The sequence below is a fragment of the Myripristis murdjan genome, chromosome 16, assembly GCF_902150065.1.
Source record: "Myripristis murdjan chromosome 16, fMyrMur1.1, whole genome shotgun sequence".
NCBI classification, from domain to species: Eukaryota; Metazoa; Chordata; class Actinopteri; order Holocentriformes; family Holocentridae; genus Myripristis; species Myripristis murdjan.
In genome coordinates, this window is record NC_043995.1 from 4,999,721 (window position 1) to 5,012,591 (window position 12,871).

At 42.0% G+C, this 12,871-nt stretch overlaps 1 protein-coding gene across 1 annotated transcript in view; it reads left to right on the plus strand.

The window, feature by feature from the left end:
• LOC115373492 (myelin basic protein) overlaps positions 1 to 12,871 on the plus strand; it is a 40,480-nt gene that overhangs the window by 19,870 nt on the left and 7,739 nt on the right. The window contains exon 3 of the mRNA XM_030071917.1: positions 1,727 to 1,805. Coding sequence (XP_029927777.1) covers positions 1,727 to 1,805 — 79 coding nt within the window. The remainder of the gene's footprint in view (positions 1 to 1,726; positions 1,806 to 12,871) is intronic.

The window sequence follows — 12,871 nt, forward strand, 5'->3', positions numbered from 1 at the left end:
CATCTCCCAGGTGCACATTATGTTATGTTCTCATTATGCTGGATACTATCGTGCTCTCAGCCATAAAAACAAAAGTGAAACTTCAGGTTCCTCAGTTTGGTCCAAACTGCCTTGTTACAGGACTGTGGAAGTTTGGAAAAACTAAATTAGCAGATGCAGTTTTAGTGTCACAAAGCAATAGAAAGTCAGTCACCCACTTCAGTCGAATTGTGATTTCAACTTCAGCCATCTCTGCATCACTCCAGTGTGTTTCACAAACTAAGGGCATTTTCACACCTATATCGTTTGGTCCGGACTTTCGGACTTTTCAGTTTGATCCGAACCTAAATTACAGGTGTGAAAGGTGCCGCGGACCACAGTCCGCACCAAAGGACCAAAATTTGGTCCGACCAAAAGAGGTGGTCTCGGTCCGGACCAAACGAACCATGGTTCGGACCTTCTGCAGTGTGAAAACCACTGTTTATATGGTTCAGTCACACTGTCACATTGTGACAGGCTTACTTAATACCTCAGCATGTGTTCAGTTTAGTTGTTGTTTGGAATGAAGTAGCGTAGACATTTTCCTTCCAGTTTACCAGGCTTTTTTAAGATATGATTTTTTAAATCGGCATCTCCATAGATGCCAATTTAAAAAAAAATCATCTATCTATATATCTTACAGCTGGTGCAGAGCAAAGTGTCTTTGCTGGTTTCCATCCGGTGCAGTTGTCATTTTCACATCTAGTGTACATGTTGTGTGAATAGCAAATGCACCTTTAGCTATCTGAGCAGTCAGGAGTGTGCTGGTCTTAAAATGAGGTGTGGTCAGGCTCATTGTTGGCACATTGCTATCTTGGGGCAGTTGAAAGGCAGTGATTGCGAGATTGACCAACAGAAACAAGGTCTGAAGTCGGTGGTGCAGTTTTACGCTGTTATTTGAAATGCTCATTATCAAGATCGTAATGTGAGCCTACATAAGAAGGTGTAAACTCTGCTTGTTCCACACACGGTTCGCTTGTGCGCGAAGTGAAAGCACGTTTTCTGCTTCCCATGTGTTTCCTGGCAAATCCACCATTAAATAGCAACCTGCCAAGGTGCAAGTCCAGCAGGCTTTTAAAGGGAATAGGAGATGGCACTTTGATTGGTTTATTGCAAGTACAATCCTTGTAAACCATGTGACTGGCGCAACAACATTTTTTTTTCTGCCATTAAAATAGGAAAGGTGGACTTGGATACACCCTAAATGCATTTGCACCATGCTCTTTAGATCGTGTGCTTTGATCTTTAAAATAGAGCCCAAAGAGTGTAAGGCCTGCAGCAGCTGAGTGGTCCAACCGCTCTACAAGTTTGTTCATATGCATATTGAATACTGTTTTACTTAAACAGCATTGCTGCTTCATACCATGACCTTGACTGCAAATATTCTGTTCTTTGCTCCTTGACTTTCATTGCATGTCTCGTACATGTGCGTACAGGTTATTTGATCAACTCATACACCTATTCCACTGTGAAGGATTTTGTAAAATAACCCTTAATGTTAGTGGGAATCGAAGATTGTTTTCTAATTAATGAAGCATAAGGCCTGAAACTCCCTGAGGCTGTAAATCTAAGGCCAAAAAAGGTGTAATTGATGGTAGGCTATTTGTTATGATGGTTCTCTTGCTCTGTCTTTCTCTCGCCCTCTCTCTTTTTGCAAAGTTACCATGGCACTGCACCTCATCAATCTGTTTTTGTGTTCCTTTTAAAGGCTTCATCACCTGAACCCAAAGTGAGCCAGAGTGTAGCAGCAACAGCAGCAGAACCTGAATCACAAGATGAAGTCTTCGGTAAGAGGTTTAATCACATTTAGCTGCAAATGCAAGCATCCACTATATTCTAAAATCTGCATTTCTACATTATTTTTTACAGTGTTATCACATTATAAATTCTTACAAACTGCTTTTACAAATATTTTCACCTTTAATGGTAGTATGTTTTTCAGAAAAGTCCTCTGGCACATAGTATAATGTAGTAGATGATGCATTTTACATTTCTAATTTGTTTGAAAGAAACAAAAGTAGAATTGAATGGTTAGTTAGTCCCATGTTTGAACAGACTAACAAAAGAGCTTCTCCAAGAGAAACTCATCAACATAAAAACTGAGGAAAAAGGACATCGCAGTAGTGGACACACTGCTGGACAGCAACTTTTAGGCCAAAGATTGAGACCACAATAATAATGGTTAGTATTTGCCCAATTATAAATAATTAGCACTTAGCACCAAAAAAAGACAAAATAAAACACAAAGAACAAAATAAAACAAGACAATAATGACTGTTTCCCAAGAAAAGAGACACAAAAGAGTACGTAGCAAAAAGACAGACACAGTGTTGACAAAACAAAACAGAACAAAAGAAATAAGAGAGAAAGGACTTGGTGCTTAAGATGGTGACCAAAAAAATGAACCAGACTGCAGCGCTGACCACTTGTGGATACTTCTTGATGACCACTTTAGTGTTTTTGTTCCACAGGAAACAGATATGTCGATGAGAAAACAGAAAAGCCTGAAAAGACAGCCTCAGTTCCACACTGGACCGCCTTTCGGTCAGCTCTCTTGACTCAGTATCTGTTGACAACAATGAAAGCTGTTTGCCTTACTGGCTCAGACGCTGCTTATCCTGCCGTGTGACATTTGTTTGGAGTGGGCAGTCTGGCCGGTGAAACGTTGGCAGATACTACTGATGTATGACTGGAGAATAGATGTGGAAGCCAACCAGTCCTCATAATGAGAACATCTCTAAGTCACTTCCCCATGTACCATCTCTGTGAAGCGTTAGCAGAGTTTTTCTCATGCTGTTGTGTTTGGAAAACTTTCCACATCTTGATTTCATTATACATAATAGGCAGGATGGGATGAGGAAGTGCCTCTGTAATACTGCGTCTCAGCAGATGAGGGCAGAATCCATTGTAAAAGTTAAAAAAAAAAAAAAAAAAAAAAGCTGTGTAAGACTTGGAACAGGCTTAAAGTCCACTGGGAATCGATTGTATATCAGCCTTAAAGACATACAAATCAAAGTGAAGGAGGTTATAATGAAACCAGAGGAAATTTGCAATTCAAAGAGGAAGATTTCTTTTGAAATGAACACTTTTCAACCATGGCACTGTGATGGAAAAGCCTCTTGCCTCTTGGTTCCTCTTAACAACTGTCATGATAGGAGCTGGGCTTGGGTGCAACTGAAGGGACCTCCCACAGCTGAGGAAATGTGCTTTGTCCCTGCATACTGTATGTGCCGGCCAAACCCCTGGAGCTACATATCGACCAGAGGCTTATAGCATACAATCTTCTCTAAGCTGACTGCTGGGTCTGTGAGCGGTTCGTGGTGACAAAGAAAACACACAAGGGGATGAGGAGAGGTGTGAGGTTGGGTTGAGAGAGAGAGAGTTGGTTGTTAATCCTGTCAGAATTACACCCTCCAGGCTTTCACCACCTCTGTCAAGGAAGAGGAAAAGCATCGCGCCATCAAGGCCTAGGGAATGGAAAATGAAGTGTTTCTTGGTTACCATGAGAGCCGGATCAATAACGCAGCATTTTTTCCCCCATGTTAGTCTCGGGGTGAGGTGAAAGGCGAGAAAGGGGAAGGATTCAGCCATAAGTACTGAGCTAACGACAGGACAGGAGATGCATAAGACTGCATGAAAGTGGAAATGTGTGTGTGTGTGTGTGTGTGTGTGTGTGTGTGTGTGTGTGTGTGTGTGTGTGTGTGTGTGTTTTAGGGCTTGATTGATGTGGGATATTGAAGGTGCATTCCAGTACTTGGGTTTGTAATGAAACAGCAAAATCCTGATATTCAGTTTCAGTATTTAGCACCTTTAAATTTGATATTTTCCAGTGAACAATTCCGTTTTCATCCAGAATTTATTCCTGTCAGGGTGGAAAAGCTTTTGAAATGGCCTTTAAACCATCACGGGCCACTAAAACTCTCCACTGAAATCCAGCAGGAAGATAAATTGAATTTCAAGAGCCCATCATGTACTGACCTTTTTTTTTTTTTTTTTTTTTTTTTTATAACAATTGTTTTTCCATTATCACTACTGCTTCTGCTGCTCCCGACCCTACAAAAGTTACCACTGCTGGGTGATATATTGACTTCTTATCAATATTGTGATATGAGACTAGACATCCCCATAGGGCTGCATGATAAATTGTTACAGCATCAACAGGAGCCACATTGCAGGATGTGCAATGCCAAGTAAGGCAAATGAACTCCAACACGTCATGCGACAGCATTTTTGCTGCTTGATATAAAAGGACAAAGTTCAACTTTATGTGTATTAAAAATACAGTGACATATCTGTGCTCTGCCCTCTCTGCCTTAACACAAAGAACACACCATCCCAAAAAACAACACTACAGACCTACATAGACTATGCACACAATGCATTCATATGTATACATTATATTCACAATATGCAGCAACAAGGTGAGGTACATATGGGTGCTTCAGCTGTTGAGCAACCCGACTGCCTGTGGGAAAAAAAAGTGTCACTGAGATGGGTGGTGTGTGATTTGATGCTCTGGTAACATTTTTCAGTTAGAAGGCGTGAGAACACAAAATGAGCTCAGCGGCTGCTGTCCTTAATCGTGTTTTTGTCTTCCTTTTTGCAGCGAGTGATGTAAATGTAGTGAAGCTGTGGTAGTGCTGTGCCCATGATTTCTGCTGTTGTCTTTGCAATCCCTTGTAGCTGTCCTGCCAAACCACACTGCAATACAGCCTGGAGAGACACACTCCATGGTGCTACGATAAAAGTTCACAAGAGCTTTGGTACTCACACCAAAAGTCTTGAGATGCCTCAGAGTACAGTCTTTGCTTCTTTTTTTTGAGGATACAATTAGTGTTGAGAGACCATGTGAGGGTGTCTGTGAAGTGTGCACCAGAAACCTAAAACTATCCACAACAGATGACCTGTTGATGGAAACTGGAATGTGACTTTGCTCTGATTTTTCTCAAGGCAACAGTTCAGTAAAATGCTACTAAAGTAATAATTGTGGTGATAACAACCATCATCATTACCATCATCATGTTCATTTTTGCTATTAGAAACTTGCATTAAAAGCAATTTAGATTAAGGGCTTCCTATAGACAGCACATGTAGTGTCAATCAGTGCAAAATAAATTTGTAAATAAATATGTAAATATGTAATTCACCACTACATCAATATTCTTCTGCTGTCCTCACTGATACTTTGGTGTCACCAGGAGAGTCACATCTCGCCGCAGCTTCAGTGGATTGATCTGTGAACTATTCGATATCCTCCACCTCCTGCAGCTAATTAATGTCTTTTGTGTTGAACACTTGTCATTGATCAGACCTAGAGGCTCCTCCACAAACACAGGTGATGCTTGACAGCCGCCCACACAACACAGCTTGATTAGTTTTAGCCCTGAGAGACAAACATTACAAACAGTACAGTGCAAACTACCAAGAGTCTTTTAATGAGTTGACCTTTGAATCACCAGAGCTCAAACCTAATGATTTCACAGCCGCTAGCAGCTCATGATAGGACCATAACCAAAATTATAATACAGCTTATTAGTTGAACTCTGAAGTGTGGGAGGCAAACAGCTGCTTCAAACTCCCAAGGTGATCTGACTGCACTGCTGTGAAGGAGTTTGTTTCAAAGTTGGCTTTATTAGGCTGGAGCCAAGAGATCAATCTGCTGAAGCACCATTTAGAGAAATATTTCAGTTGCTGTAATAATTGTATAGATTAGTCAAATGGCTGAATCAAATGTATACCAGGGTAGGTGGAACCTGTGAAGTTTGACTTCCCTACCTAAGCTGCTAGTCTAAATCAACCTGAATACAAAGCTGTTTTATGGTGGGTTATTTGTTTCATAATAAATGTACAGAACAGCTGCTTCAGTGCAACTCAGCCTTCATGTCCGTTCCGTTTTGTTTTGTTGATCCCACGCTTAATGTTTAACCAGTTCTTGGCTAAGTCAGTGCTGCTTTCTGATACCAGGGTTTCCCACTTGGGCTCCCCACCCAGGTGTTCAGGCCGCCCAAGTATGATTCAGTTTCCCATTAATGTATTAATGGGAAAACATCACCATTTAACCAGTACTTTGGTTTGCTGAGACACAGACACCGGCAGTCTTAAACATGTTATTAGTAGGACAGGATATCCAGCTTATTGGGCAAAGGAAATGTTATTTGATACCACGTGGGTTTCGATAATTTCCCTACGTCATTAACAACAAGGCACCTTCATACAGGGCACACCTGCTGTTGTGAAAATGGAATTTGAGGTAAAAAAAAAAAATCCAAGAAGCGAATTGGGTTTTTTTTTTTTTTTTTTTTTTTTGCAGTAAGACTGTAGGTGAGAAGTGTGTGTGTGTGTGTGTGTGTGTGTGTGGAAACAAGAACTGAAGGAAAATGCAAGATGAGCAGGTTAAAATAGTTTGAGTAAGAACACTAAAATAAGGTGGGGAATTAACTCGAATCAAAATGATGAATTATATTCGCCAACCCCCAATCCCCAGGTCCCCGCTGCAGTTACAGTATCATTGTGTGGGAAACACTTTTTACTGTGTAAAAATACCACTTTCTTATCAGTTTGTGATTCAGAAAGAGGGAACTTTGCTGTCAGGTTACATTGAAAACCTTCTGTCATCTGTGCACCAGGGCTGAAAGAATTTGGCGCCATTGGATTAACTCAGGCAATGGGCAAAAGAAAATAAAAGGAGTGCAGCAAATTGGCATGGTGTAAGTGGTTTATGACGGCCAGGTTAGTGGTGTTTTAGTGAGGCCTGTTTTGTTTGAGTTGTCATCAGCGGGCGCCGTGACTCATCCAGGCCTGTCCAGCGTCTGGGGATGTCTCCACACTGCACTTCCTGTTTGCGCTGCTTTTCCAATGAAGGGCAAACACCACCATCAGCTGTCGGGCCTGTTAAAAGCCCATTATGGCTCCATTACCTGGCCCTGCCTGCTGCAAGCCCCTGCTCAGCAAAACAGACCCCCTCTATCTATCTGTCTGTCTGCCTGTTTCGTCCTGTCTCTGTCTGGGTCACTGTTTCTTCATCACCACAGAGAGAGCTGAGGAGAAATGAGCAGTTGGATATCAAAACCTGGGAAGGCTGGAGAAAAGACGGGATGGATTTTGCAGCGTGTTGCTTGACCAGTCATTTGAGGACAATGGAGTTGAGGAGAGAGTCAGAGATTCTGTGAGCCTTCCCTCGCCGCCTCTGTCACATCAACAGAAAACAAAGAAGCAAGAGAAAAATAGATGCCTCTTTCCTCGTTACTTGGTAGCACTCAGCTTTCTTTCTAATTAGTTTGTTTTTGTGCTTCAGTGTCTTCTACACCCACACTGATGAGAAGTTGTTCAGTGAGATGAATCATTATAGGTTACCTAAGCTCTTCTACTGGAGGTCAGCTTGTTCTCATGCAAAGATTTGGTTACGCACATCACCAGTGGTACATGTTATTGATATAGGGGCCCATTTGTGACACTGGTAACACTCAACCGATCAGTCAGCCAGTGACTTAACAAGTCAGTAATCAGTCAGTCAAAAAATGTGCAAAACAATGGAAGAATCAACGACAAAAAATGATTCAATCAATAAATAGAGAAATAAATGAGCAGAATCTTTATCCTTAAATGTGATTGGTTGCATAATCTTCTGGCAACTACATGTTGTGACGACAGTCCCACCTCCTGGCACAGTGAAGAATTGAAAATAAAAGCAATAATGAGCAATACTGCAGTCAACAAACTGAAAATTGTAACATAAAAAAATTAATTTTACTATCATTTTATTTTAATTGATTTTTTTTTTATCTATCCACTGATTTGCAAATTTTTTGATTGATGCATTAATTGACTAAGTTGACTGCTCAATTTATCTAATCTTAATCTTAAAATGGTGTAGCATCAAATCATGGTAAAATATTCCCATCATGGCTCCATGTGCCACCTTGTAGCATGAGGGAGGTATACTCTTGTTTTATCAGTATTTTCAAAATGTCTCCTCAGAAACACACACTTGCACTGCACAGTCTCCTTAAAACTCAAAAGAACAAAGATATTTTTTCTCTTTACCCAAAAGAAGGTAGAATTTCAAAAATGCTACGATATTGGATAGAAAATTGGTAAAGCAAGTAATGCAGCATAGCAATGAGGTGGCAGAGGGCGCTCCGTTAAAGTTAACGTTCAATTCCAGATCCAACCCCCCCCCCTCAAGGTCACACTCCAGCCGCTTATCAAGGAAATTCAGTTGTATCGACGTAAGTCAGTTATCACATACGTGCTCTCCTCTGATTGCATTTGGGTCCTGCTGGCTACTCTCTTGACTTTTTAATGGTGGAGTAGTCTGCCACAGATTGCATCGATTTCACCGAGCCTAGTTGGGGGGTTAGTCAGACAGTTCTTAACCACTGGTTGAGGAGGAGGAGGCACCGAGGCTCCACATGCCTCAGTTCGCTCGTTACTAACTCTGTTGAGAAGCTCCCGAGAACACGGGTCAGATGGCAGATCAAAACAAAATCAGAACATGGTCTTTCAAGAATTCGATTTCTCTCCCTTCCCTAAAGAATGGGATGATAGAGTTAATGCAGCATTTGGGGTGATATACAGAGCTGGGTATTATTCAAAGGATGTGCCCTTTATCCAGCCGTAACTGGCCCCTTCCTTTCCTTTCTTCAGCAAGAACCATATTTTCTAACACTCACTGTCTGCTTGATTGCCAGCTGTAACGCCTTCCGGCATTTCAATTTTTCTGTCAGTGGACAAAATGGCATCAAGCAGTCAGTTAATATTATTAGTATTTTTCCTGCATTAACTTTGTCAGAAAAAAAGACAAAATACTGTATGAGGGACCTTGCTCAGCTCCAGACAAAAGGCATCACAGACTAGCTACTTTTACATGACAGGGTAGGTAATTGACTTGAGGATAATGCTTTGCTGCTGTGGGAAAGGGTTTGTTCCTAACACAAGACACACCAAGCCACTGTCCACTGGATGCTGATTTAAAGTCTAGAATCCAAAAATCTTTCAAAATGTTCTTCTCCTTCTTTTTTCTTTTTTTTTTTTTTTTTTGTTTGGATATGCAAAATAAGGAAACTGTGCTCATGTAAGTTGTACTTATTAAGCCCTGCTATTACCCATAGACCTTTCTAGAGTCTACTGTCTGTTCTGCATACTCTACATACACTGCTTATCTAGGTGTGTGTGATATCACTGGTGTGTGTGTGTGTGTGCCTATGTACGTGTGAGTTTGTTTTCCTGCAGAAAGTAAAGCCGTCAGTGATATTTATAGGGCTGGATGGCTCATCCTCGACAGTCATTTGTCTCTGTGGCGGAGACAAACACTAGCTGGTACAGGCCCTGGCACTGCCAACTTGAAGCGCCTCCTTCCTCCTCAAAAGCTGTGATTGTTGAGGGGCAGCCTCCATCACTGGACCAGTGTTCTCCGGTTTGACACCATTGTTCAGGCGCTCCCTTTCTCTCTCCTCTCCTCTCACCTCTCCCTCTCGCCTCCATCTGTCTCCCACTCTTTCAGTTTTTCTCTCTTTTTCAGATAGCAGTGGTGGAATATATGAAACAGGCACACTCAGAAAAAGCAGCCTCGACTATGTGGAAATACCAGGCATTGTTATGTTCTGCAAAATGCCCTGTGTATACATCTCCATTTCCTCTTGTCTGTATGTTTTCCTGATTGCATTTCATGTGCGTATGAGACATCTACAGCGTCCGTGTGTCGTTGTCGTTGTGTGTTTGTTCTGGTGCATGTGCTGGTGTGTTTGTGTGTCATGTTAGAGGTTGTGAATCACTGTGGCCCTGGATTCAGGAGACCACGTCATTTTGCCTTGACCATCTGGCAGGACAATCAGTGAGTGTGTGTGTGTGTGTGTTAACAGCTGGGTCAATGCCAGGGATAGAAGAGTCCGGGAGAGGGCAAGGCCAGAGAGTGCAAAAGTGCCACCTTGGCAATTGCATCTCATATGGCAGAAGAGACGGACTGCAGCCATTTTAGCGTTGCATAACAGCAAAATGAACTTCAAATACAGCTGGAGTTGTGGAGCCAGTAGACTCTCTAATATCTGGGCTGCTGTCCCAATATTGATACCTCTAATCATGCAGTATAGTATGTTGCTGCTGCTTGTACTCTTATTTGTCAGACAACCTTGTCGGAAACACTGAGTTATTTTCAAAGCTGTTTTAACCCTTTGAAACCCAGCAGCTTTTAACACTCTTACTAAAATTCACTCTATTGATTGATTGATTGATGTATTGATTTATTTGGGGGAGGAGGGGGGTTCTCTTATAATTTTTTAACAAATATTTGGGATGATTTTTGGTAAGTTCATGGTAATTTTCTTGCAGTTTGCAATTAATTTTCCAGTAATGCTTTACTAATTTTCTGGAAATGTTTTTAATTTACTAAGTTAAGTTTACTAAGTTTACTAAGTTCATCATTTTCTGTTTTTTTTTTTTTTTGTTTGTTTGTTTGTTTTTTTTTATTGCTGATTTGCTAGTCAGCTTTTTTCCCTATGCTTTTGAAAGGAATCATGTGAATTTTCTCAGGTTTCAAAGGGTTAGGTTGGCTGAAGAAGTTAATGTACTTCTATCAACAAGCTGTTGATGAAATGAAAAAAAAAAAGAGAGAACCCAAATACCGTTTGTTTACCATCTTGATTTAAGTGCCCTTTGCTGTAACACTAGAGAGCCAAGAGGTCTTTGGGGTGAATGGATTAAGCAGCAGAGCAGCATGTCACAGATTGTATTGGGGCTTCAAACACTCCGGATGATAGGTTAATTGCACCAGCGGACACACAGAGGAATTAAAGTATCTCTCAGCAGCAGTCCTCCACACAAGGATCTCACCATATCCGACACTGGTCACATCCGCTTGCATCCTTAACTGAACTGTGTGTGCACAGAGGCGTGCTTTGGCCTTGCATGTCTCTGCCACCTGTGGGTGAGGAAGCGTCCCTGAGCACTACAGCGAGGCCATCAGGCCATTTTGAGCTCCATTCTTTTCCTCTCTTGTGTCACCATCTTATAAGAGAAAGCAACATTCATACTCACTGCCAGAGAAAACCTCATCCTCCACAAACACCAACTGTCAAGAGAAAGAGATCTTAACAACGTCAAAGCTGAGAGAAACATGAGGCTTGTTTTCTCTGAACTCTTTCAAGAATTAAGAGTTGAAAGAAGAGTTCATCATGACAAATTGAAGCCAATTGCTTTACATTGATTTAAAGCAGAATAAAGCGTCATTGTTCTTTGGTGTTACAGCAGTCATTAACTGGATTTATTCTTATTCTCACAGAGAAGAAAATGGCCAGCATATTTGCTTGAGGCAGTTTACAATGTCACTGTTCCTTCATTTGTACTCTGAGGAAGCATGTCAAGGATTCACACTTCTTGGAGTATGTTTGTTATCGGGCCTGTCAAGGTTTTAAGAAGAGTGATAGAGGAGAGAGAGGTGTTGGAAAGAGGAATAAGAAATGACTGCTGTCTGTCAGTCAACAAATCAATGTGAGAAGCTGGCGATGACAGGCCAAGGCTTTCATTATATTTGCTAGCAGTGTAAGGCCTACTGCATCATCATCAGTAGATGTCACAGCCCCTGCACAGTGATGGTAAACAGAGATCAAGACAATTGTTTATGACTTTTTTCTCTGAATGCCATTCGATTTGTCATGCAAGATAGAAGAGATTTAGCTGTCACTGTCACTGATTTAATCATTGTGTTCTTGCAGTGGTACAGCTGCACTGAGTGGAGGTCACAGGTCATGGACAGGACTTAAAGGTGAAAGAGAGTTGAGGGGAGTGGTTCCGCTGCAGCTCTCCTCTATTGCGCAGCAGACTTGTATCTCTTGCTGAAAAATCTCTGGAGGACTAAGGCCCTGAATGCCTGATGAGGTGGCGGAGACAGAGAGGGGCTTTTTCCCCCGCTGAGGCTTGTGGGTGCTACAGATCCACCATGAATGCCGCGGCACAGGGATTTTCACCTCCGGGTGGGTGGTTTGGTCAAGGGTCACATAGCTGGTGCGTTTTTTTCAGAGGAATGCTTCCCGTGCCTGAGTCCCACCACAGTCCTTGTTGTTGTCCCAGATGCTAGGCCACAGATGGCCAAACATCCTCTTCACCCTGAGGAAGAGGAGGAGAACTGAAGAGATTGAAGCCCACTCCCTGCATTCCTCTTGCCCTGTGGATTTTGGTGACTCCCTCAGCTCCCTTCTCCTCTCGCTCTGCACTTTTTTCGTTTAACTGATCAAACCGGCACCTGACTTTTTTGTCTTCACCGAAATGTTTAACCTACACTGTGCAGCGGACAGGGGTGGTGCTGGTAATTGTTCTGGGTGCAGTAATCTCAGACTCCCAGACAGCAGATGACATCAATTATTCTTCATAATTTTGCCAGTATTATCAGGCTGTCTCTGTGCCACAGTAAGAGACATCTTGTAGTTGTCATGGTGAATTAATCAAGAGGTAACAGGCTATTACCCAGGTCGGTCTCTGGCTGTGGAAATGTCTTGGCTGCATTATAAAAAGTCGAAAACACATTTGTATGAGGCTACTATCTGTAGGGTCTAATAGGAGTAAATTGACAGAGCAACTGTTTGACATGGATAGGAGTGTATGCAGCAGATGTTGGCCTCCCTGCCCTCCTTTCAGGTGGCTCAAGAACCCCACAGCTATAGGCAGTGATGGACAAGTCTGCAAGGCCGTCATTATCTGGGGTTCAGCACATGAGGAAATGCAATATTTATGAGGGCAACCAGATATCCAACAAAGTGGTGGCAGCATGCTCTTGGCAGGTCCCTACCTCCCTCTGCAGTGTTATGCATCAGCTTGTTGGATAATTGGCCCTTAGTGTTGTTTACAAGTTGTTCTTGTTTTG